Source organism: Dasypus novemcinctus, unplaced genomic scaffold (assembly GCF_030445035.2).
Source record: "Dasypus novemcinctus isolate mDasNov1 unplaced genomic scaffold, mDasNov1.1.hap2 scaffold_176, whole genome shotgun sequence".
NCBI classification, from domain to species: domain Eukaryota; kingdom Metazoa; phylum Chordata; class Mammalia; order Cingulata; family Dasypodidae; genus Dasypus; species Dasypus novemcinctus.
This window is the reverse complement of record NW_026688163.1, coordinates 90,720-111,657: the sequence shown is the minus strand read 5'-3', so window position 1 is coordinate 111,657 and position 20,938 is coordinate 90,720. Positions and strand designations below refer to the sequence as shown.

The 20,938-nt window shown below is 51.9% G+C and overlaps 1 protein-coding gene across 1 annotated transcript; it reads left to right on the top strand.

Moving 5' to 3' along the window:
- The first annotated feature begins 767 nt into the window (after window positions 1–767).
- On the top strand, window positions 768–14,709 carry NDUFS6 (NADH:ubiquinone oxidoreductase subunit S6). The gene is made up of 4 exons (XM_004460187.4): window positions 768–932; window positions 2,038–2,091; window positions 13,431–13,553; window positions 14,514–14,709. Exons 1-4 carry the CDS (start codon window positions 801–803, stop codon window positions 14,577–14,579), a joined length of 375 nt encoding a protein of 124 aa, XP_004460244.1. The 5' UTR covers window positions 768–800; the 3' UTR covers window positions 14,580–14,709.
- The last annotated feature ends 6,229 nt before the right edge of the window (window positions 14,710–20,938 follow it).

Sequence of the window (20,938 nt, the reverse complement as noted above, 5' to 3'; positions counted from 1 at the left end):
CTTTGTTAACTCGACTGCCCGGGACTTGTGCGAGGCCGAGGACACAGGTGGGACGAGGGCCCCCACTGGCGGCGCTTGAGGCAGGGGTCAGCCCCATGTTCGAGAGGATTTTGTGTGCGCTCCTGTGCCCAGGTGCGGGTGCCCAGGTGCGCGGCGGGCGCGGCCTGGGGTCCAGCGCCGAGCGACCTCGGCACGGCTGGCCGCGCCTTCTCGGGACGGGCCCTGTATTAGTTTAACTCTCCCATGGGTGCACGAGGAAGGTTGCAGCAGTTTACGGAGGACAGAGCCGCCCCAAGTGCGCGGTCACCTGCCAGGTGTACAACCGGGCCTTATCCCCGCGCCTGCTGGGTTTTATGGGCTTTTTCAGGGGCTGTATTTGCGTGTCGGACAAAAGCAATCGGAGGCTTTATTAAATGGGCTTTGTTGTAGAAACCCCAAAAGGCTGGCTCACCGCCGCCCCAGCCCACCTGAGCCCTCTCCACAACGGCTGGACCACCAGCGGTGTGGATGCACTTGCAGTTTTAGAGAAACGTCTTTGCCAAATAAAACCATTTGGTACTTACACCTCTTCAATTTATCAAGATAAAACAAACAGTGGATCTCCAGCCCCCACCTCTACCTCCGCCCCTTCCCCCAGCAGGTACCACCGGGCACCCGCCAGCTACCAAGCCTCGCCAGCTGGCGCGCAGACGCACCCACGCCCCGTCCCTCGTCCCGCAAGGTGAAATAAGTATCGGGTCGGAGGCACTGCGCATGCGTCAGCCCCGCGTCGGCGCCGGGTCAAGGGTCGGCTGCGCAAGATGGCGGCGGCGGTGACCTTCCGCCGGCTGCTCGGCCGGAGCCGCGCGGCCGTGCTGAGCCTGCCCCGGGGCGTCAGGTGTTTCGGGGTGCGGACTTCACCGACTGGGGAGAAGGTCACGCACACCGGCCAGGTAACGGCCGCGGGGAGTGGGCGGAGAACGACTCTACACCTTGGGGCGCCCGGCGCCTTCAGGGTTCCTCGGCTCGTCGTGGGCGGCTCCGGGCTCGGTCCGCCGAGATGCCGGGGCCCGGCGGCCCCTCGCCCCCTCGCCCCCTCACCCCTCGCCCCCTCTCCTCCTCTCCCCTCCCTCCTGGCGGCCGCCGGTCCACCCCCTCTCCACCCGGCGACCCCTCCCGCCCTCCGGTTCTGACCTTTTCCGCCCGCCAGGCCGACCATCCCTCTTGGGTCGGTTCTTGAAAAATCCTTCGCGGCCGCGTTAGAGAGTGTTTGGGGGAAGGTGGGCTTTTCCTTGTGTTTCTCTCCCTGTTCAGACTTTACAGTGATTGAGTTGACTTCCTGTTAACACACAGACACACGAACACTCCAACGACACACACAGCCTTTGACAAAGAGCAGAAAAGCTGCACTCATAGATAATGTATTAAGATGTTATTGGTGTTTGTGCAATTATTGGAGTCTCACCTTCAAGGGTTCTGCGAACTCTAAAAGGAGAATTGTCCTGTGGGTAACTCGATTACTGTGGAATAGCGTCCCCTTTGGAGACTGGAACTACCTATTCATTGCTTTTTTAGATCAAAGGTTTAAAATGTTCATAGAATTTTAATAAATTTCATTAACTTGAGGGTCTCTTGTAGTCTAAAACACAAAAACTGTGTTATCCAAATTGTAAACCCAAAGATGAGAAAGTAGGTACTTGTGTTACTAGAATTTCACCTAGTAGATTTGGAGGGGAAATAAAGCTCTCTGGCCCTATGCAGAAGAAGTTTGGGGGTGGTTCTCCTCTACCTGAATTTCTCTGCCACCCCACTTTCTTCAGATTTCTTCCCAGGGCTACCCCGGACTTGCTTTCTTCCAATACAGATTATTGCACACTGTTGAGAAGTGTTCCTGATTGCAGAACTTTATTTTGCCCCTCATTTGTGTGACTGATGATCGATGAGATAATGTTGGGGGGAGGGAAAAAAGCTTTCCATAATATTTTAGATTAATATTAAGTGACTTCTCAGAGTCACTCTGAAAATCACAGGTGGTCTCTTTCTTTTTTCTTTATTCAGGTTTATGACGATAAAGACTATAGGAAAGTCCGATTTGTAAGTCGTCAGAAAGAGGTGAGTTTGTGTTTACTGATAGAAGTAAGGTTTCATAAAATCTTTATTTAGCTAATAAGAAATAAAAATAAATATATATTTAAAGAAAGTTTCCCCAAATTGTGAGCATCTTAGAATCTTCAGAATTCTACATACCTTCAGAATATTAAGCATGTGTGTTTTTTTACTTGCTTTTTCCTGAAATATGTAATATAATGTCTTGTAAGTGTAGTTGTGGAGTTTAACTGTAAATGAGAATGATCTCTTCTCCATCTATGTCTCTTATAGTCCTGATACCTTCAGATTAAAGTACATTGTATTGACTTTTCAAAAATTACACTCAGTCACATTTTAGAGTATACTTTTTGTTTTACAACTAGGTGCTAATGACATTTGGAAACAGACAGTTTTTTGGTGTGCAGACTGTCCTGTGCGTTCTCATGAAAACTGAATTCTTCCAGGAGGCATGTTCACATGCCGTTCGGAAGGCAGGTTGATTTTCAGAGGGGCACACAGGCCCTTTTGTCTGTTTCTTTTGGCAGCGTGACCTGGACAATGTGAACGTTTTCTCCACACTGGTGTGGTGTCCCTTCTCAGGTGTCCTGAGCAGTAGAGGCAGTTGTTGCCGAGGCTCCAGCTTTGTGGGTGTCGGGGCGGCGGTGCTGGTGGAGGAGATGGCGCTGGGAGTCCAGGGGTGTGGTTCCAGTGCAGGGGCCTTGACCTGAGCAGTTCCAGGACAGGCTTGGGCCAGCCCTGAGCCTCAGGGAGCCACTCCTGGTGGCCTGGCCCCCAACTCCTTTCTAGTGATTTCCCAAGCACCTGGGTCCCTGTTGCAGCCTCTTCTCTGCCTAAAATTCTTGGTGTGGCTTCTGGTTTTTGACTGGTATAACAGAGATTAATGAGGAACAAAAGAAGCACAAATAGAGAGAAGGCCACTACAGGTGAGTAGGGCAGTGCTAACAGTGCCATCTTTCCCAGGCCCGTGAGCCTGACTCTGGTTCTGGTGGTGATGGCAGATGCTCACGTGCAGCTCCGCCGTCCCAGCCCTTCCTTCCTAGTGTTCCGAGCAACTGATTTGTAGAGGTGAGCAGCGCATTGGTGACAACATGTTGGCATCATGCCCGGCTTTCATTTGTTCATCGGGTAGAGCTGAACGGAATTTTAAGAAATAAACTCAGTCTGCGCTTAGTCTGCAGACTAAGGCCAGCAGAGTCCAGCTAGTTCAGCCAGCCTCTACAGGGAAGACAGGCGTGTCTGTGCAGCTGCTGCCCTGTGCCCACCCTGCGAGGGACTCAGCAGGCCGCAGGTGTAGTCGGGGACTCCCCGAGAGACGACTGCTCCTGTGCCACTACACCTGCACCCCTAAAGGAAGGGCCTGGGGCTGCAGGCCAGTGTGGTCCCGGGGTTGGCGGCACCCAGGGAGCACCTGAGGGACACCTGAGGGAGCTGGGGAGGGCACAGACTCGGCAGCAGGCTGCCCTTGGGCGGCTCACATGGGAAGCAGATGCTGCCCGTCCTCCTGGAAGCCTGGTGCGTGCAGGCCGCGCCCGGATGGCCCAGGCCCCTCTCTGTTCTTTGGTGGCAACGTTACGGTATAAGCCGCCACGCATTTTAGGAGAGAAGTCTCGTGGTGGTGCTGTTGTCACCCTTTGCTTTGGGCTTGTTGCGTTTAAGTGAGATTTGTCATCTGAGAAGGGTGCGCCCATGCTTGGCTGGCGGAGTTATGAGCCGTGGGTGGTGCTGAGCTGAGAAGGGACGGCTGGGCACACAGTGGGGGCCAAGGGGTCCCAGGCGCCCCCACGTTTCCTGTCCTTACTCCTGGGAGACAGGCAGCCCCGTGTCCCTGTGTTCTAGGCACCACTGAGCAGTGAGTGGCTCACGGTTGTCCCACCTGAGCCTGTGCCCTGAGCTGCTTGTCGAGGCTCTGCAGACTCTAAAGCAGGACGGTGTGTGGCGGTGGCCTCTGTCAAGCCCCAGCCAGGTGGGGGCAGGGCAGACCTCCAGTAGCTCTCAGCCCACAGCGACTGCTTCATACCGGCCCACGAGTGTGGCCACATCTGAACTGCACTGGCCCCAGTTGCACGCCCATGCAGAGGCCAAGCAGAGGGCAGAGAGCCAGAGGGGAGCGCCAAGGCAACCCAGGCTTAAAATCTGCCAGGAGCAGCCTCCGCCACAGCCAGGGAGGCGGAGGGGCCGCATCCCCAGACCTTGGAGGAGGGTCCCCACCGCCAGTGCTAGCCTGGCTGCCTCTGGAGCCTGAGGAGGTTGCCGGTGGGAGGTCCGGGTGGGGGCGGCCGGCGCAGGAGTCAGGAACGGTGTCTCCACGTTAGGGAGCAGGTGTGCTAGGCAGGGCTCAGGGTCGGGGAGCAGGCAGAGCCCCCCATTCCCCTGGCCCGGGGCCGAGAGGGCTGTGCCGCAGGTGCCACCCTCTGCTCTAGCCTTGTATTCTGACGGTCTGGCTGGGAATCCAGGCAGGGGAACGCAGTCAGCAGAATTCTGCGTTCAACTTTGGAGAACCATCTTCACGCTGACGTTTGAAGGGTTTAAGAGAGGCCTCTACTGGCCTGTCCGGTTGTCTTCTTGAAAAGCAGCCGGGCGCCTCCAGCGAGTCGGCGCTGCACGTGCACTCTGCCCTTGCCTCCCCACCCGAGCTCTTTCCACAGGGCGCTCTGTGTGGCCTGGTGTCCTGAGCGGGGCGAGGCCCTTGGCTGTAGAATAAGTTGTTGGTTAATAGGAATCTTGGGTCTTTGCTGTCTATAGAAGGGCCTGGACCATCAGGAACAGTGGTTATAAGAGAAAGATGTATTGACCCTTCAGCACCCAGAGGTTCATATTTAAAATAAGAATCATCAGCCTCTGCGTTCAAGGGTCGAGGGGCCCGGGCGATGAGCCGCGGGGTCGGCGGTGGTGGCTCCGGGGCTGCTCGCTCGCCTCTCCTGTGTCCCTGGGTCTCTGGTACTTTCTCTCCTGGCACCACAGATGGATCCGTGACCTCAGCGCCCGCAGCGCCGGTACATGGCTGTGCGGCCGCTCAGTGGCAGCCGTGGGGCTCTTCTCCTCAGTTTAAACAGTGATTTGGATGGAAGCTTCAGTTTTTACAGTTTTAAAAATTGAACAGATAGTATGTGTACATATATATACATATACATAAATATGTCTAAGTGTAATTGTCAGTATTTATGTAAAAGTTACTTGATATTCTCAACAATGGAACGAGGGCTTTTAGTTTCGTTTAAAGGTATAAATTTCTATTAATGAGGTTGATATTTTATAGTACGTTGACTATTTTACTGAGTTATTACTTACGTTTTGAACTGGTTTTGCCATTATTTCATAGACTTTTATGTTTTAGCTTTAAAGTATTTAACCTCAGTTTGACATTTAACCTAATTTTATTCATGCTTGCCTTGGAACAGGAATTAGATCATTCAGTAAAAACATACAGTAAAAACAAAATGTGTCTTATGTACAACTTTTAAACTACAATAATGATGTACCTTAATTACTTCCATGCATACAAGTCTTAAAATTACAGGTTTTTTTTTGTTTTTGTTTTTTAAATAAACAAGACTTCTAGGGGCATTTTGTAGTAAAGTATTTTCTAGTTTTTCTTTGTAGAAGAAGAATTTTTCTACAAACAATACATGTACCTCCAAAATACAAATTCCTGTACACAGTGAGCGCTTGACTTAAAATACACACGTAAGTAAATAAGTATGTGGACAGCCTAGAATAAGGTGATATTATATATTCAACTAGGTAGGCAACAAACCACAGTACCAAATGGAAGAATTGTATTTGCCTATGAATTTCAAAAACTAAGTTAACCTTCTGTAATTAAATAAGGAAAATATGCAGATGTGTTAAAATGAATAAGATGTGATGTCTTAACACTTCACTATAAACAGTGCATACCAGAACATTTACCAATAGTGAATGAGGCTTCAGAATAGGCTACTGTAATACATGCTGGCTAAATAAAAGTGCATATTGTGAAGCACTACGAGTGGCGTATGTTTTGCCATGTGATTCTGTTACCTTGAGTTAGATAACACATGTGCACCAAATTTGGCATTCGTTTTCAGTTGCCCCTTGTATCATGTGTTTTAAGAAATACATACAGAATGAGAAACTGAAATACTTATGAGTGAAAAATGTTATAGTTAAAAATAGATATTTTCCTGCAATTATGTACAGTGTCACTACGTATAACATAAGGGAAGCAGTTCCTAAGGCTTTCCTTAGGAACTGGCATGCCCCAAAACACATGAGCTATAAAATGATAGGAGCAGGGACAGATGTGCTCAAGCGGTTGGGCGCCTGCTTCCACATGGGAGGTCCTGGGTTCGGTTCCTGTTGCCTCCTAAAGACGAGCAGGCAGACGGGGAGCCATCTTGCAGCGGTGGGGGGATAGAAAATATACAAGACTCGCCTGCTGAAATGAATTTTAAGCTCGAGGTAAATGGAAAGAGACTTGGTATTTCCTGTGTTTGCCGTGGTTGGACCACCGTGTGGCGTGCTGTGCGCCGAGACGTGGTTTACGGCTGCTCGAAGCGCACTCTGAGCCCCGGCGCTGCCCGCTGTCTCCTCCTGGGGTCCAGCCCTGCTTCCTCTCCTGTCTACACCTTTCCCAGGCGAAGCAGCGGGCCGAGCGCAGGGGGCCCCGCGGGCTGGGGCTGGGCCTGGGTTTCGGGGCGGCAGGTGTCTGCTGCCCGGCCCTGTGCTTCCCGAGGGCTCAGTTCAGCAGCCGCCACCGATGGTGGAGGTCGCGGGCCGCGCCCAGCCTGACGGGAGCGCCGTGCCGCGTCAGTCACGCGTGTCAAGGTGTCAGGCTCCTTTCCGCGAGGCGGTGCCCGGGGCTCCTCTCGGCCGTGACGGGGCCTGCGCGACCGTTAGTGCGGCCCCGGTGGCAGTGTCACTTCTGTAGCGTCTGTCACTTCGTCACGTCATATCATTTAAGCCGTGAGGCTTCATTGTGTGACTAGTTCCTTTGTTTGCCGCCGAGGTGAGCGGCACCACTCAGCCGCCCTCAGCCGCCCTCGGAGGAGCAGGTGAAACCATGCCGGTGAGGCCACACGGCGCTGCTCCTTTGTTCTCACGGAGCTCTGTCCTTCAGTCACTTCCTTCTGTGTGTCTAGAAGTGGAACTTTAAGGAAAAGCTGAACAAAGTGAATCTACAACAAAGCATTTTAAAAATAATGATCTTTTCTTTGTACGCATTTCTGTGAATTCGGGGCATCGGGTGTGGGCGCGAGGCGGTGAGCGTTTTCTCTGCTGTTTGTGGCCCCTAAAGCATCTCTGGACGCACGCGGGGGAAGGACGCAGAGCGCTGGATGGGCATCTTCTGCACAGAGTTCCTTGGCTTTGGAACAATAGGCTGATCATGCTTTTCTAACGTATTTTCAAGATTTTGTTAAAAATTAAATTATCCCTCTTCCCCCCTCTTTTGGGGGTAGAGATTTATCTGTGCCTGCCCTTCGTCCCCGTCTCCTTCCTACAGGAGGACACCTCCTGTACACCTCCTTCTGTACAGGGAGGTGAGGCTCCGGGTGCAGGCTGGAGGCCAGCATGGCAGTGGTCTCCCAGGTGCAGCGGTTCTCACCTGTCATTACAGACAGCATGCTAGGAACACCTGCGGAGTCGATCCCATCCGGTTCCTAGATCTGCAGCCCTCCCTGCTGGCCTGCATTAAGCCATCTCTTTCTGTAAACTTGCGATTGCCCTGAAGGATTTCTGTGAAGCGTCGAATGGCACGTCCCTTGTGTGCCTTGTTCTGGGTTCGAGTCACACTGTCCTTGGCCCTGGAAACGACTCCTTTGCCTGTGGTCCTTCTGCTGTCCCTGCAGCAGGTGAAGGGTGTGGGCGGGATGACCACAGACATGGTCTGTGAATACAGAACCAGTGCTGCTGTGGCCACGCAAGGGCTGGAAGGCCGCTGAGATTGCCGGGAGGTGGATTCAGAAGGACGAGGTTAATTGAAGAAGGCACAGGCCGCCAGCTTTTCTTCAGAGAGCCGTTCACGCTCGGAGTAGGGGAGGAGCAGCCCCTCGGAGTAGGGGCGGCCGCCAGTCCCTGCAGAGAAATCCCGCCTGGGGTCTGTACAGAGGCCTTGTCGCACGCTGGGGGTCACCGGGCTCAGTCCTTCATTTTACACATCAGGAAGCTCCAGGTCCGCGTTCTGCGCAGTCTTGCCAGTGTCACACGCCGTATTAGTCAGTGCTCTCTAGGGAAACAACCAACAGGAGAGCTCTGCAAACAGCAGGAAATTTTATAAAATTGTCTCACGCAGCCGTGGAGATGCAAGGCCAAATTCTGCAGGGCAGGCTGCAGGCCAGGGGCTCTCATGAAAGTCCTTGATGAGTTCCCAGGAGACCCTGGCTCTCTGAAGCGGACATGGGAAGTCTCTGAGTGCTAAACTCACTTCTGCTTTTAAGGCCTTCAGCTGAGTGGACGGGGTGTCACTCACTGCTGACTGAAATCTCCTTAGTTGATTGTAAGTGTAACCAGGCAGGTCTGCGCCATTGACTCAGTGATGACTGAAGTCTGTGAAGTGCCCTTGTATTACCGTTAGCCTGGTGCTTGCTTGACCAGACAGTGAGCGCCTTACCTGGCCGAGGTGACATGCTAGCCTCAACGTCGCACACGCTCTGTCTCCTTGGTATTCACTTGGTTACAAGGAGCGCCTTGGTTACCAAGGATAGCTCCACGTGACCAGCCTGTTACTGAGTCAGAGACAGCTGAGGCTTATCTCGCACCCACTTTCCCAAGTTTTCTGCATCATAAGATGAATTATTTGCCAAGCAAGGATTGTTTGATTTCCTTTTTTTGTGAAAGGAAATTATTAAACAGAGGTAATAGTATAATACCTCCTTCCCCATGCACAGGGTTACTCTGTTTCAACAGTTATCAAGATGACCAATCTTGTTTCATTTCTACCAGACCCCACCCCGCATTCCTTAATCACCCCAGGTAGTTCTGAAGCACATCTTTGACATATTGAATATAAAATTCATCAGTACCTACCTCTAAAAGGTGTTAACATGACAAGAATGTCATTATTATATCTGCAAAAGTTACCGTAACTTCCTTAAATATCTAGGTGGCCTAAGCTTCTTGGTTGTGTCATTTTTGTAAAAAAACTTAGTTTGACTCAGCATCCAAATTCTATACATTGCAATTGTTAGGTCTTTTAATTCTTCTTTTACCTATAGGGTTCCCTTTGTCTGCCTCCCTTTCTCCTTCCTTCCCTCCTTTTCTCTGTCTTGCTCTCCCCCCTCTCTCTAAAGCCACATTTCAGAATGAATAGGTAACTGTTTTGGATACCTATGCACCGAATAACAGTAACCATCTACATAAAACAGAAACTGTAAGACTTGCAAGGAAGCATACATAGAAATGTATGAATAAAATATGTCAATTAGCAGAAAATCCTGGTTTTGTGAAAAAAAAACTAATGAAATAATTAAGCTACTTAATATAATCAAAAGGGGAAATACAGAAACAATAAGAAACAATAGAGGACTCCATTGCACACCTTTGTAAATAAATTGGAAAATTTAGATGAAATGAATAATTTTGTAGGTGAATACATTTACCAAAATTGATCTAACTAAAAGTGAAGAGCTGAAACAGGCCAGTATCCAAAGAAGTATTAATGGAAACTTCTTAAGGAATGACCTTTCAAAAATCAACAGGCTTAGGTGGTTTCACAGGAAAATTCTACCAGACCTTTAGAAATTGGGTAATTTCAATGCTTCCTAAGTTTTTTCAGAATATAGAACATGGAGGAAAACTTTGAAATTCCTTTATGGCATAAGTATAACAATGTCACTTAAACCTAATGTACAGAAAAAGAAAAGAAAGATTAACATTACTTACAAATATTGATGCAAAAGTGCTAAATAAAATATTAACGAACACACAAATACCACATTAAGAAAATAGTGCACCATGACTAAATGAGATTTATAATAGGGAATCAAATACAGCTTACATGATTAATAAGTCTATTGAGAAAAACCATATGATTATTCCATAAATGCTGTAAAGGCCTTTGACAAAATTCAGTATCCATTTTTAATTTAAAATACCCTTGAGAAAATAGGAATTCCTAGACATTTCCTTACCATAATAACATGTTTCGCGTCTATCTCAAAAGCACTTTATTTAATGAGACATAAAGACTTTTCCACAGAGGTCAGAAACAAGGCAAGGATACCCCCTGCCTGTAAGACCTTTTAACTGTGGTGGAGCAGTGCCAGCCAGTACCATCAGATAAGAAAAACCAAAGGCTTAAGCATTGGAAAAGAAGTAATAAAACTTGGGAGGTGTGGCAGTTTGAGATTGTTCTATGAATCCCAAAAAGAGAAAGATGATGTTTGTAAACTGCTTGATTGAGGTTGAGTCCCCCCCATTGTTGGGTCTCATGGACAGACAGACACAGGGAGAAAGCTCTGCCATTTTTTATCCTGCCATGTGAAAGAAAGGAGGGGCTCAAACCAGGTAGAGGATGTAGTGGGTAAGAAAATCCAATTTAAAATAGCAACAAAAAAGTCAGAATACTTAGAGGAGTAACTGAACAAGGAATGCTCAAAACCTGTATGAAGGAAACTGAAGCATTCCTGAAAGACAAAAGTAGGACTTGAGCAAATGAAAGATATTCTGGTCTTTTGGTTGGATGTTTAGCATCGTCAAGGTACTGGGCCTGGCTAAGTTATTGTGTAAGCTTAGTGTGATCCCATAAAAGTAGCGAAGAGTTTTTTCTGCAGAGCTAGATAAATCTTTAGTTACTAAAATTCATATGGTAAAAGAAACATGCAAAAATAACTAGAAAATCATTATAAAGGAAAGGTTGTGCGTGCAGGGAAGCTGGGCCTATTAGCCGTGACACTGCAAACCACAGGCCTCGGTAGGCAGGCTGGTAGAGTGGGCATGAGAGTCCAGAAATAGACCCAGTTACGTGGAGCAAGTGCGTTCCGGGTATCTCAAGTCATTGAGGCAAAGACAGTCTGTTTAATAAATGGGGTTGGGGCAAGTGAAGAGCAGTTTAGTAAATGATAAATATTAAATCCATTCCACATACACATATATAAGAATAAACACGAAAATGGTTCAGAAATCTACATTTTAAAAAAAGGAAGAAAAAACTGTCTACGTACTAGATGAAAACATGAGTAAATTCCTGTATCTCAGAGTTGAGACAGGCTTCCTATGTCCAAAAGTCCAGGTGTCGTTTAAGAGAAGATTGAAAATGAGGCTATTTAGTTATATGTTTCTTTAAAAGCTTGTATGACGCAGAAATACCTTAACTAAAGTCATGGGACAACCTGAAAAGTCACATGCAACCTAAGTCATGGATAAAGGGCTAAGATTTCTAATCCTCAAAAGAACTTGAAAATTCAAGGGGAAAGAGACCCACAATCTTCCAGGCAAATGGGGAAGAGCCCTATTGATGGTCGACGGCCTGGGAAAGGACGGCCAGCTTTGCCCCTGTAGAGCAGAGCCAAGGCCAGGGGGCGACAGGCAGCTGGGCCTGCCCGTGGACGCGGAGCGCGGCGGCCAGGGGCATGTTAGTGCCTGACGATGCCTCGGGCGCTTGCCCTTTGCCGGTCCAGGTCGCCCCTCGGAATTTACCCTGGAGGTACACTTCCTGTCCTACACAAGTGCTTGTATGCATGAGAAAGATTATCTGTACCTGAAGAATATTGGACATGTGTCATGCCCAAGCTTAGAGGCTGCTGGAGCAGACGGTGTACGCTCAGTGGGGACTGAGCACCTGTGGAAAGGACACACACACGTGCTCTCAGCTGATGGGATGACTTCCAAGGAGTACTAGTACCTGGATAAAAAGCACCAACAGTGTGCTGCCTTTTGTGTAAGAAGTCCAGGGAATTGAGAAAAAAGCAGTACGTTATGTGTGTGCTGTGTATAAAATACCCCTGCCCACCTTCACTGGTGGAGACAGGACAGCCGTGGAGCTGTGGAGCTGGCTACCTGCGAGGGCTGGGTGGATCAGGGGGAAGAGCCGTGGGGGCTTCTGGAGAGTTCCTTCTTGCTTAGCTTTGGCATCTGGACATCGGCTAGTGTTGAAATCAGCAGGCACGCAGCAGACGAGTGCAGCGCGCCTGGCCCACGTGCGGTACAGCAGGCCCTCCGGCTGTGCCCCTCGGCCCTGGGGGCGGCAGGAGAGCAGCAGGCCCGAGGCTGGTCAGCGTTGCTTCTCCGCAGTGGTGCTGGTGAAGCACTTCTGCAGGTGGAGCCAGCGAGTGACTGGCCCGACGTCCCAAGAGCCGCGGTGCCCGCGTGGGGAGGTGGGGGCAGAGGAAGCCCGCGGGTTGGAGTAGGGGCTGTCCTCAAGGATGCGTGGCTTGGAAAGTGTGTCTGTGGGCATATGTGCTCGCCTATGGGTGCATGTGCGTGTTACACACATGCACACGTGTATTTCCAGCTCTCTCCCCTGTGAGGGCTGAGGACACGTGGTGCCCAGAGGCTGCGCACAGCCGTGCCTGCCAGCCGAGCGGTCCGTGGTGCTGGGCTGGGGAGGCCATGCTTGTGCCTCCCATGGCAGCGGTTGGCTCATGGCGTGGTCTATGGATGCCCTTCCCGGGGACACTTTGAGGAGCAGGGCCCGCCGTGGCTTCAAGTGTCTGGCCCACAGATGGCTCATTAATTGCTGGAAGGAGAATAGTGAATGAACAGTGGCTCCGTGGGGGTGACCAGGTGACCAGAGTGAACCTCCCCAGGAGGGCGGTGGGCAGCCTGAGAGGGCCCGGCTGGCTCCAGCTGTGCAGGAGCGAGCAGACGAAGGGGAGGGGCAGGGCGGTGTCTTTCAAAGAGACGGCGACCGTGGACGTGGGCCAGCTGAAGACCAGATTCTGTCCTGGAGGCAAAAGTCAGGGTGGCATGGGCGTATGGTGGTGCTCAGGTGAAGTTTCGATGTCAGGGTTGTATGCAATGGAGTCCACAGCTGCGTTGAGGTTCTTGGAGCTGAGACGCTTGTGAAGGGGGGGCAGCCACTGGCTCAGGGTTCCCTTAGCACAAGTGTGTGGAGGAGGAAGGGCAAGGAGAGGCTCGAGGACCCAGCAGAGAACCGGCGGGTGGGTCCAGGGAAGGGCGTCTGGGGAGCCTTGGTGCACTGTAATTCTTGCAGTGCTTCTTGGTTTGGAGTTCTGCCCAGATAACTGTTGTGTGTGTTCCCAAGCCTCGGCAGTCCACAGTGATGCTGTTTAGCCTGAGCTGTGCGGAGTACGTCTGTCCTAACAGCACGGGCGCTTGCTTGGGAGGGTAGTTGACTTACATCCTACTAAATGGTGACTTTTTTGTGCTTGTGCGTACATGTGTTTCTTTTCTTTTAATTCCAGGTAAATGAAAGCTTCGCCATTGATATGATAGCAGAGCAGCCCGTGAGTGAAGTAGGAAGTCGTGTGATATCGTGTGATGGTGGGGGGGGGGCGCTCGGCCACCCCAGAGTGTACATCAACTTGGTGAGCAAACCCCCCCAGCCCTCCGTCGACAGGGCTCACCTGGTTCTTTCCTTGTGTACCTGCCTCCAGGTAGCCGTGCACTGTTCCCTTGGACCACCGCCCACCCACTCTGTCTTGCCCACAAAACCATTCTGCGGGACTTGACAGGTGGCGTGGCTGGAAGCGCGTCTTAAATTGAGAGGTGCCGCCCGCGTAGGGCTGGCATTACCGCCACGCCGCCTTCCCCCTCTCCAATGTGTCCCTGAACCGTCCTCACGCTGGCTCTTCGCCCCTTTACATGGTGAACACGGGCCCAGGCTGGAGAAAGCCGCGGCGTGGACGCGAAGAGCGTCCGTAGGGAGAGGAGGGGGAGCTCGTCGTGGAGCACTTGGCGGGGGGCAGGCTGCTCGTTGGAAGATGGGCATCCTCTCCAGCGGAAGCCATTGTGTAGCATGGGTGCATGCCGTGCGAAGGGGCAGCGTGACGTTCGCGCATGATTGACCTCCTGCTGCGGGACCCCTGCCCCCTGTCCTCTTGTCCAGGTGTGGACACTCTTGGACCAGGGCTGTTGGGCCGAGCCTGGGCGAGCTGTCACAGCCCCCCACTCACCCGACACCTGCCCCAGTTGGGTCAGGTTTGTCCTCAAGTTGCAGCCGTGGCCCCAGGCCTGCAGAGTAGCCAAGGGATCGCAGCCCCTGGGTGGGACGTGGCTTTGGAGGTGGCGCAGTGATGCCTGCTTGCTACGAGCAGCAGCTGGTGTGGGTGGCATCTGGGTCCCTGCCCACGGCCCCCGGGTGCCAGGCTGGCCAGAGCTCTTTGACGCAGTTGCAGTCTGAAGTTGCCTGGTGACCTTGTGTCTTTACAGCTTGTGTAGAGCGCGGTGTTTGATTCTGCACGTAGGCGCAGTGTCTGATGTCTGGATGTGTTTAGATTTGAAGTGCACTGTGGAAACATGACATCTCTCCTTTTGACCGTTTTCAGGACAAAGAAACCAAGACGGGGACGTGCGGTTACTGTGGACTCCAGTTCAAACAGCACCATCACTAGCGCTGAGTGGTGCATCTGCGCCTGACGAGGTGCTGTGCAGAGGGATTTCGATTGTTGTAAACAAGCTGTGTAAAGGTCGCTGCTGCTGCTTTTGGAAATTTTATCGAATAAAGGATATCCTCCCAAGGGATCAGCATTTGTCAGTCCGTTCCTTTCGCAGAGTGAACTTTTGAAAATGTGCGTCATCTTGCACTTGAGGATTGAGTGTTCCCCCTGGGTGAAGCGTGTGTCTGGGCCTGTCGTGCCAGGCAGGCTTTCAGAGTCTGGTGTCTGTGACAGCCGTGGGCAGCGAAGGAAACGGGGACAAGACAGGTCCAGAGAGCTCAGGTGACCTCCAGGCCTGTGGCTGCTGGGGCCGAGGCCTCTGACAGAAAGCTCACGCTCTTCCTGTTCTGACGCGCAAAGGCACAATTTCCTTCTGTCTTAACTTCTGTGTTGAAATACCTTAAAATCCAAAAACTGAAGTATTTGTTTGAATGCATTGAAAGTCACATACTAGCCAAATTTAGGATAATTTGTGTATTTAAAAGAGTAATGCCATAGTAGATTATAAAACTAAAATATAAATAGAAAAAAATTATGAGGAAGATGAGTAGGAGGCTAGAGAGAAGGCTCCAGGCTGTCCTGAAACAAGAGCACGTGGGCCTTCCAGGGACAGAGGAGGCGAGGTGACATGGATGACAAGACACTCCAGAGTCAGCAAGATTGAGAAAAGGCCCAGCTAGGTATATCCTGTTAATATAAAATTAATATAAAATTAATAAGAATTAAACTTGAGAGTCTAGAGAAAAGAAACTTTTTAAGCTTCCAGATGAAAGAGCAAGTTATAATGGAAAAGTTATTAGTAGAGTATTCAACTTTTAATCTTGGTTACTGGAAGCTAGAAGACAGAAGAATTGTTTCAGTAGTCCAGCGAGGAATCCCCTGTGCAACCAAAGTAAAATCCACCCAGACATTCATGGATGTGGAAGAATTCAGAACTCATTGTTTGTGCAGCCCGTAGGGAAAATGCCTTGCGGAAAAGACTTCCACCAGTGGACCAGCCTGCAGGGCTCCCCGTGGAGGGGACGACGCGGCAGCAGCCATTAACCACATGCATTCCAGCCAAGCGGGCAGGCTGCCCAGGCGTGAACAGTAGGTTCCTGTGGCAGTTTGGTATCATTTATGAATTCCAAAAAGATATATTGGTAAACTGGTCTGTTCCTCTTGGCATACCCTTTGATTTAAATTCAAAGGCTTCATGTTTGCTTGATTGACTCAAGATTAGGGCTTTGATTTGACCACATCATTAGGGTGACTCGTTTTGAGTCCCCGCCCCCTTTTGTGGGCTGTATAAATGGGGCACTCTATCAAGAGGACAGAAGCAGCAGATATGAAAGAGCTCCATAGACATGGAAAAGGAATGAACTATGATCCTGTGGCCCCAGGAAGAGAGGAGCCATTTGTCTGATAATCTACAGTTGACCTTGTGAAGAGACCAGAGCAGCTGAGCCTGGCAAGAAATGAGCCCTCCAGCCTGCAGCTGAGATGGGAAGAAGCTGGGCCCACGGAGCCTTAAAAGGAAGAGAAGGCTGAGCCCTTGCCAACATCGCCTGCCTTCTTGTTTCAACACGTGGCAACAGACATTTGATGAAGAAGTAACTCTTATGTTACCACGGTACCTTGAGTTGGACTCCAGTGTCTTGTAACTCTAAGCCTTTACCCCAAATAAATACCCTTAATAAAAGCCAACAGAGTTCTGGTACTTTGCATCAGCGCCCCTTTTGGCTGAGTAGTACAGTTCCCATGAAGGTCTCGTCACATAGAAACTACAAACTTCAAGGGACTAAGTCATCTGAAGTAGAATGAGAGTAGCAGGCCTTGGAATTAGAGTGTGGGGTGTGAGGAGAAGGACAGAAGGGGATTCTGCAGGTCTGGTGGGGTGGGAGTGGAGTGGGGAGCAGGGTGAAAGCTCGAGGGAAGCAGGTGCCGCCTCGACCTCAGCCTGTCGTGGGTGGGCAGGGAGGGGAGGCCGTTCAGGAGCAAGCGTAGTGGGGAACGGTAAGGAGTCTTCTTTCTAAAAGCTGTCCTGAGGCGTTAAGGGCCTCATGAAAAGAACGTGTGGGTGGCTTGATGAAAGGATGGGTCATGGCAGGCTTCTTTGTACCAGCCAAATCATGCAGAAGTACAGGCTGAATAAGTGGGATTTCATGGTGATGCCCTGCACCACTCGAAGCCGTGACGGGGGTCGCTGGGCGTGGAGTGCGGTCATGACCTTCAGCGTCCGGCCTGTGGGACTCGGCATCGTTCCTAGAGAGGTTCACCGGGCGGCGGCCGAGGTCGGTCCTGGCAATGAGATTGGGGCTGAGACTTACTGTCCTTTGAGTACTCTTTGAAAGTTTTTTGGGCAATATAAATGTTCCCATAAAAATTTATGTGGGGAAGTAATAGGAATATAATGGATCAGAAACTTCAGAGAGGAAGCACTTCGCATCATCTGTTATGTGTCCTGGGTCCCACGCCCAGTGTTCCTTACAAAACTTAGAGCTGCTGTGTCCCCATTAGGGCACCCCAATTCCACTCTCCTAATCTCTGTCCTTGGGTCTCTTCCTGGAAGTAACACACCCTTCGTAGAAATCCTCCATCTCCCACCACCGCTCCTAATGCCAGCAGGGAGGGCAGCAGCCACCACCCACACCAGGGCGCCGCAGACACTAAGAAGCCCCCGTCAGCGGCCCAGCACCCGTCTGCGGAGCGTCTCTGCACTCTTCCCTGGGCTCCTCGAGCCAGAGGCGAGGGTGTCCTTTAAATGGCGTTTGCAGCTGCTTCGTAGGTGGCTCTGCGTCAGCTGCCGCTCGCCACCCCGCTCTCCCCTCTTCTGCCTGCCTTCACCCCTTGCTTCGACAGCGGGTGACTCTGCACGGCCCTCCTCCACGGTAGGTGACTTCGTTACCCCAGCCAGTCCTCTTAGAAGCTGGCTGGGTGTCGCGCTCCCTGGTGGGGCTCCTCTGGCACTCAGGCAGGGCCACGCCCTGTGTCCTGCCTTCCGGGCTGGGGCCGCACCCTGCGCAGGGCCCTGCCCGGCGTCACGGAGCCCCCTCTTGGGTTGCAAATACATGGTGACGGTCGCCACTGACTGGGGGTTCCCAGATGAACACTCATGTTTCTTGCCCCGACCAAAGCCCAGCTGTGCTGCCAGGTAACTCTATCCTGAGCAGCACCTTCGAGTCGAGGTGGCACCTGTGTGCAGGGCCGCGTGTCCTTGAGCAAATGCCTTCTGTGCTTCAGGTTAGGAGGCACGTCCATGGCGCACCGGGGTGGCCCCGCGTGGGCACGAAGCTCCCGGCACACCTGGGCCGGCCGTAGGGGCCTGCGCTGGGTCTGGAGGTGCGGGGAGAGGGTCTTTCCCTGTCCGTTCTGTGTGTGGACAACGGCTGCCTGATTTTAAGAGCAGCATGGTGTAGTAAGGGTTGGGACTCGGCCGCCAGCTGTGTGAAGGCAGAAAGTGAATTGGGAAGGACTTCTCCCTCTGATTAGTATCCTTTTTCACCATTCTCCAACGCAATGTCCTGAAAGTGGGCAAAACAGCCACCAGTCCTGCCACTGCCTGACAGGATAGGCAAAGAGGCTCCTCTGGGCTTTGGGTTGGCAGCTGTCTCTGGAGGTTTCTGTGCCCTGTCGCCCCGTCATGGGAGAGCCAGGCGGGTCTGCGGGGACATGGCCTGAACAGCTACGAGGCTCTGGGCTCCGGGGAGGTCCTGCAGCCGAGCGCCCCCCGCGACAGCGTCTTCAAGTGCCTCCTCGAGCTCTGGGCCGCGAGGCTGCTTTCCTGGGGCATGGAGCCAAAAGAGAACCAGAGCTTTCTTTTTCTCTCCCTTTACGAAAAAGTCTTCCTGAAAAACACACAAACTTGGAGTAAATTGCAGTAGAAAGTTAAAAAGTTTCATTGCCATCCACCTCTTAGTCTTGAGACTCAAAAGTGGAAATGACTACTTAGGAAGCCGGATGGAAGAAAATGAGAAGGTACTTAAACGTCAGCTTTAAATACCAGTATTTCGTCAGCTGCCGGGGAAGAAATGGAAATCCTGCAGCCGTAGGGCTTCGGGCTTCAGGGGAGGCAGTTTCTCCCCCAGTTAAGACGTCATTTTGTCTGTCTAGTAAGCAGCATGCCTGCCTTCGTGGTCTGTGGTCACCTGTGTAACTGTGGGCCTGGACGGGGCGACAGCTCTGGGGCCTGGGCCTAGGAAGGGTGGACGTCTGCTGGGCAGCAGGTGCTCCTGTGCGTCTGCGAGCCCCATGTCCTTATCCCAGGTCACGGATGGGGAAACTGAGGAGCTCCTCTCCAGGGAGACACAGCTAGTGTGCGGGTCGGGGGCCTGCACGGGGGCCTCTGGGGACCAGCATGGCCTTCTGTGCTGACCCCCCAGGGCCGCAGAGGGGCTGGTCCCTCCCCGTGTGTCCATATGGACTAAGTTCACTCTTTCAGGCTTGACTTTTGATGAAGACAGAATGTGTCACCACGTCAAAGAGCCAGCTTTGCATAAGCAAGTGCCCCTGCTGCACTGGCAGTCGAGGGTCCAGCTGCACAGGTGGCCTTTACAGCTTGCTTGTGGGCTCAGCCAGACCACACACGGCCCCCATGGCCACTGGAGTGGCATCAGCAGTGGGCTGTGCAGACCCCAGCTCAGGCACCTGCCAGGTACGATGGCCCTCGCCTCAAAGCTCGCCTCTGCCCGCCCTCACGGGCCCCCGTCTGAGAACCACGGTCGCTTCTCAGCACGGCCGACGAGAGAAGGCCCAGGACCTGCTTCTGCTGCAAAGACCTTAGACCCCACAGGAAATGCGGGCGCCAGCTGGCCTGCACCGGCTTTCCCGGGGGAGCACCTGGGGCGTGGAGCTAGAGGGTGTTGCGCCAGTTTGGAGGTCAGAGTAGAATACTGCCTGAAAAAAATGAGTAACTGATTGGGGAAGAGAAGGATGGCTGGACGTGAGGTCTGAACCAGCACCAATGACAGGCACTGGAAACTCCACCGATGTCCTCCGGGTGACGGATGTGTCTCGGGGCAGGTCCTCTGGGCCCATGAGCCCACCCTGTGGTGATTTCCTTCATCCACAAGTGTGAAGTTGGTCCAGCAGTAGTGAACAGCTGGCTAAACCCTCATGCTTGTTCCTTAATGGGTGGAATACAAAGGATGAAAGGACCTAATGGAGGCCCTGGAAACTTGCTCTGCAGTCAGTGAAGTGAATCATAAGCCATCGCAGCATGTCCCAGGAGGAACTGGTGGCTCGCGGCGCCAGCAAGAGGGTGCTGGCGTGGTGGTCCCGTGACATCACCGTTCAAGTCTTGTTTTAACTCCTGCAAAACCAAGGCAGACTGTGGCCCCGACCTTAACAAGGAGGACGGTGGCCCTGGCTTAAAGCGCTAGCCCTCATGAGAGCGTCTGTGCCGGGAGCATATTCATGAAGTTAATTGACTGGGTTTCTGGAAACGCTGGGCAACTACTGATCTGTTGAGCTTCCTGTGAGTTGGAGAAGAAAAGGCAACTTGCTCTTGCAGGATGGGCAGCAGGACACGCTCACATTCTTGCCCAGCCAGGTTACGTCCTCTGCCGCCTGCCCCGTGTTACAGGCTGCAGGTTCCTCTTCTGGACTGGCATTTCTCTGGGCAGTGAGCTGGTCTGCTGTACTGATGGCATCGTGCTAATGAGGCGTAATAAGTATGAAGTGGCAGGTACTCTGGATGCTCTAGTACTGCACATGTGCTAGAACATAAGACGTCAGAACCTCTGCATCTAAGAGACCTGATACACTGATGTTTTAGGGCCCCCATGGTCGGGGCATGCGGGAACACCCCCTCTAAAGTGAAAATCAGGAGGTTGCACCTTGTACATCATTTCATGAAGAAGCACAGCACGTGGCAGCCCCTTCAGAGGTTGGAGGCAACACTCACCCTGTGTAAGAAGACTGATAAAACCCTTTGGCAGGGTGCCTCAAGACAGCCAGCTTTTTTAAACAAATGTATCTTATTGATACCTTATTAGCCAAAGGAGTGCTGATGCAAAGTACCAGAACTCTGTTGGCTTTTATAAAGGGTGTTTATTCAGGGTAGAAGTTTACATTCATAAGGCCATAAAGTAAATGCGATGGCGGACGACGTCCGGGAGGGCTCAGCCTTCTTCCTCCTGAGGCTCCGTGGGCCCAGCTCCTTCCGATCTCAGCTGGCATAAGCCCCATCTCTCTCCCGGGCTCGTTTCTTTCCGGGCTCAGCTGCAGCTGAGGCTCTCGGTCTCCTCTCTCTCCCCGGGGCCTCTGTCTGGAGCTCTCGCTAGTCCTGGTGTTCTTCTCTGCATTTACTTACCTATCTTTGATGGAACATCTGT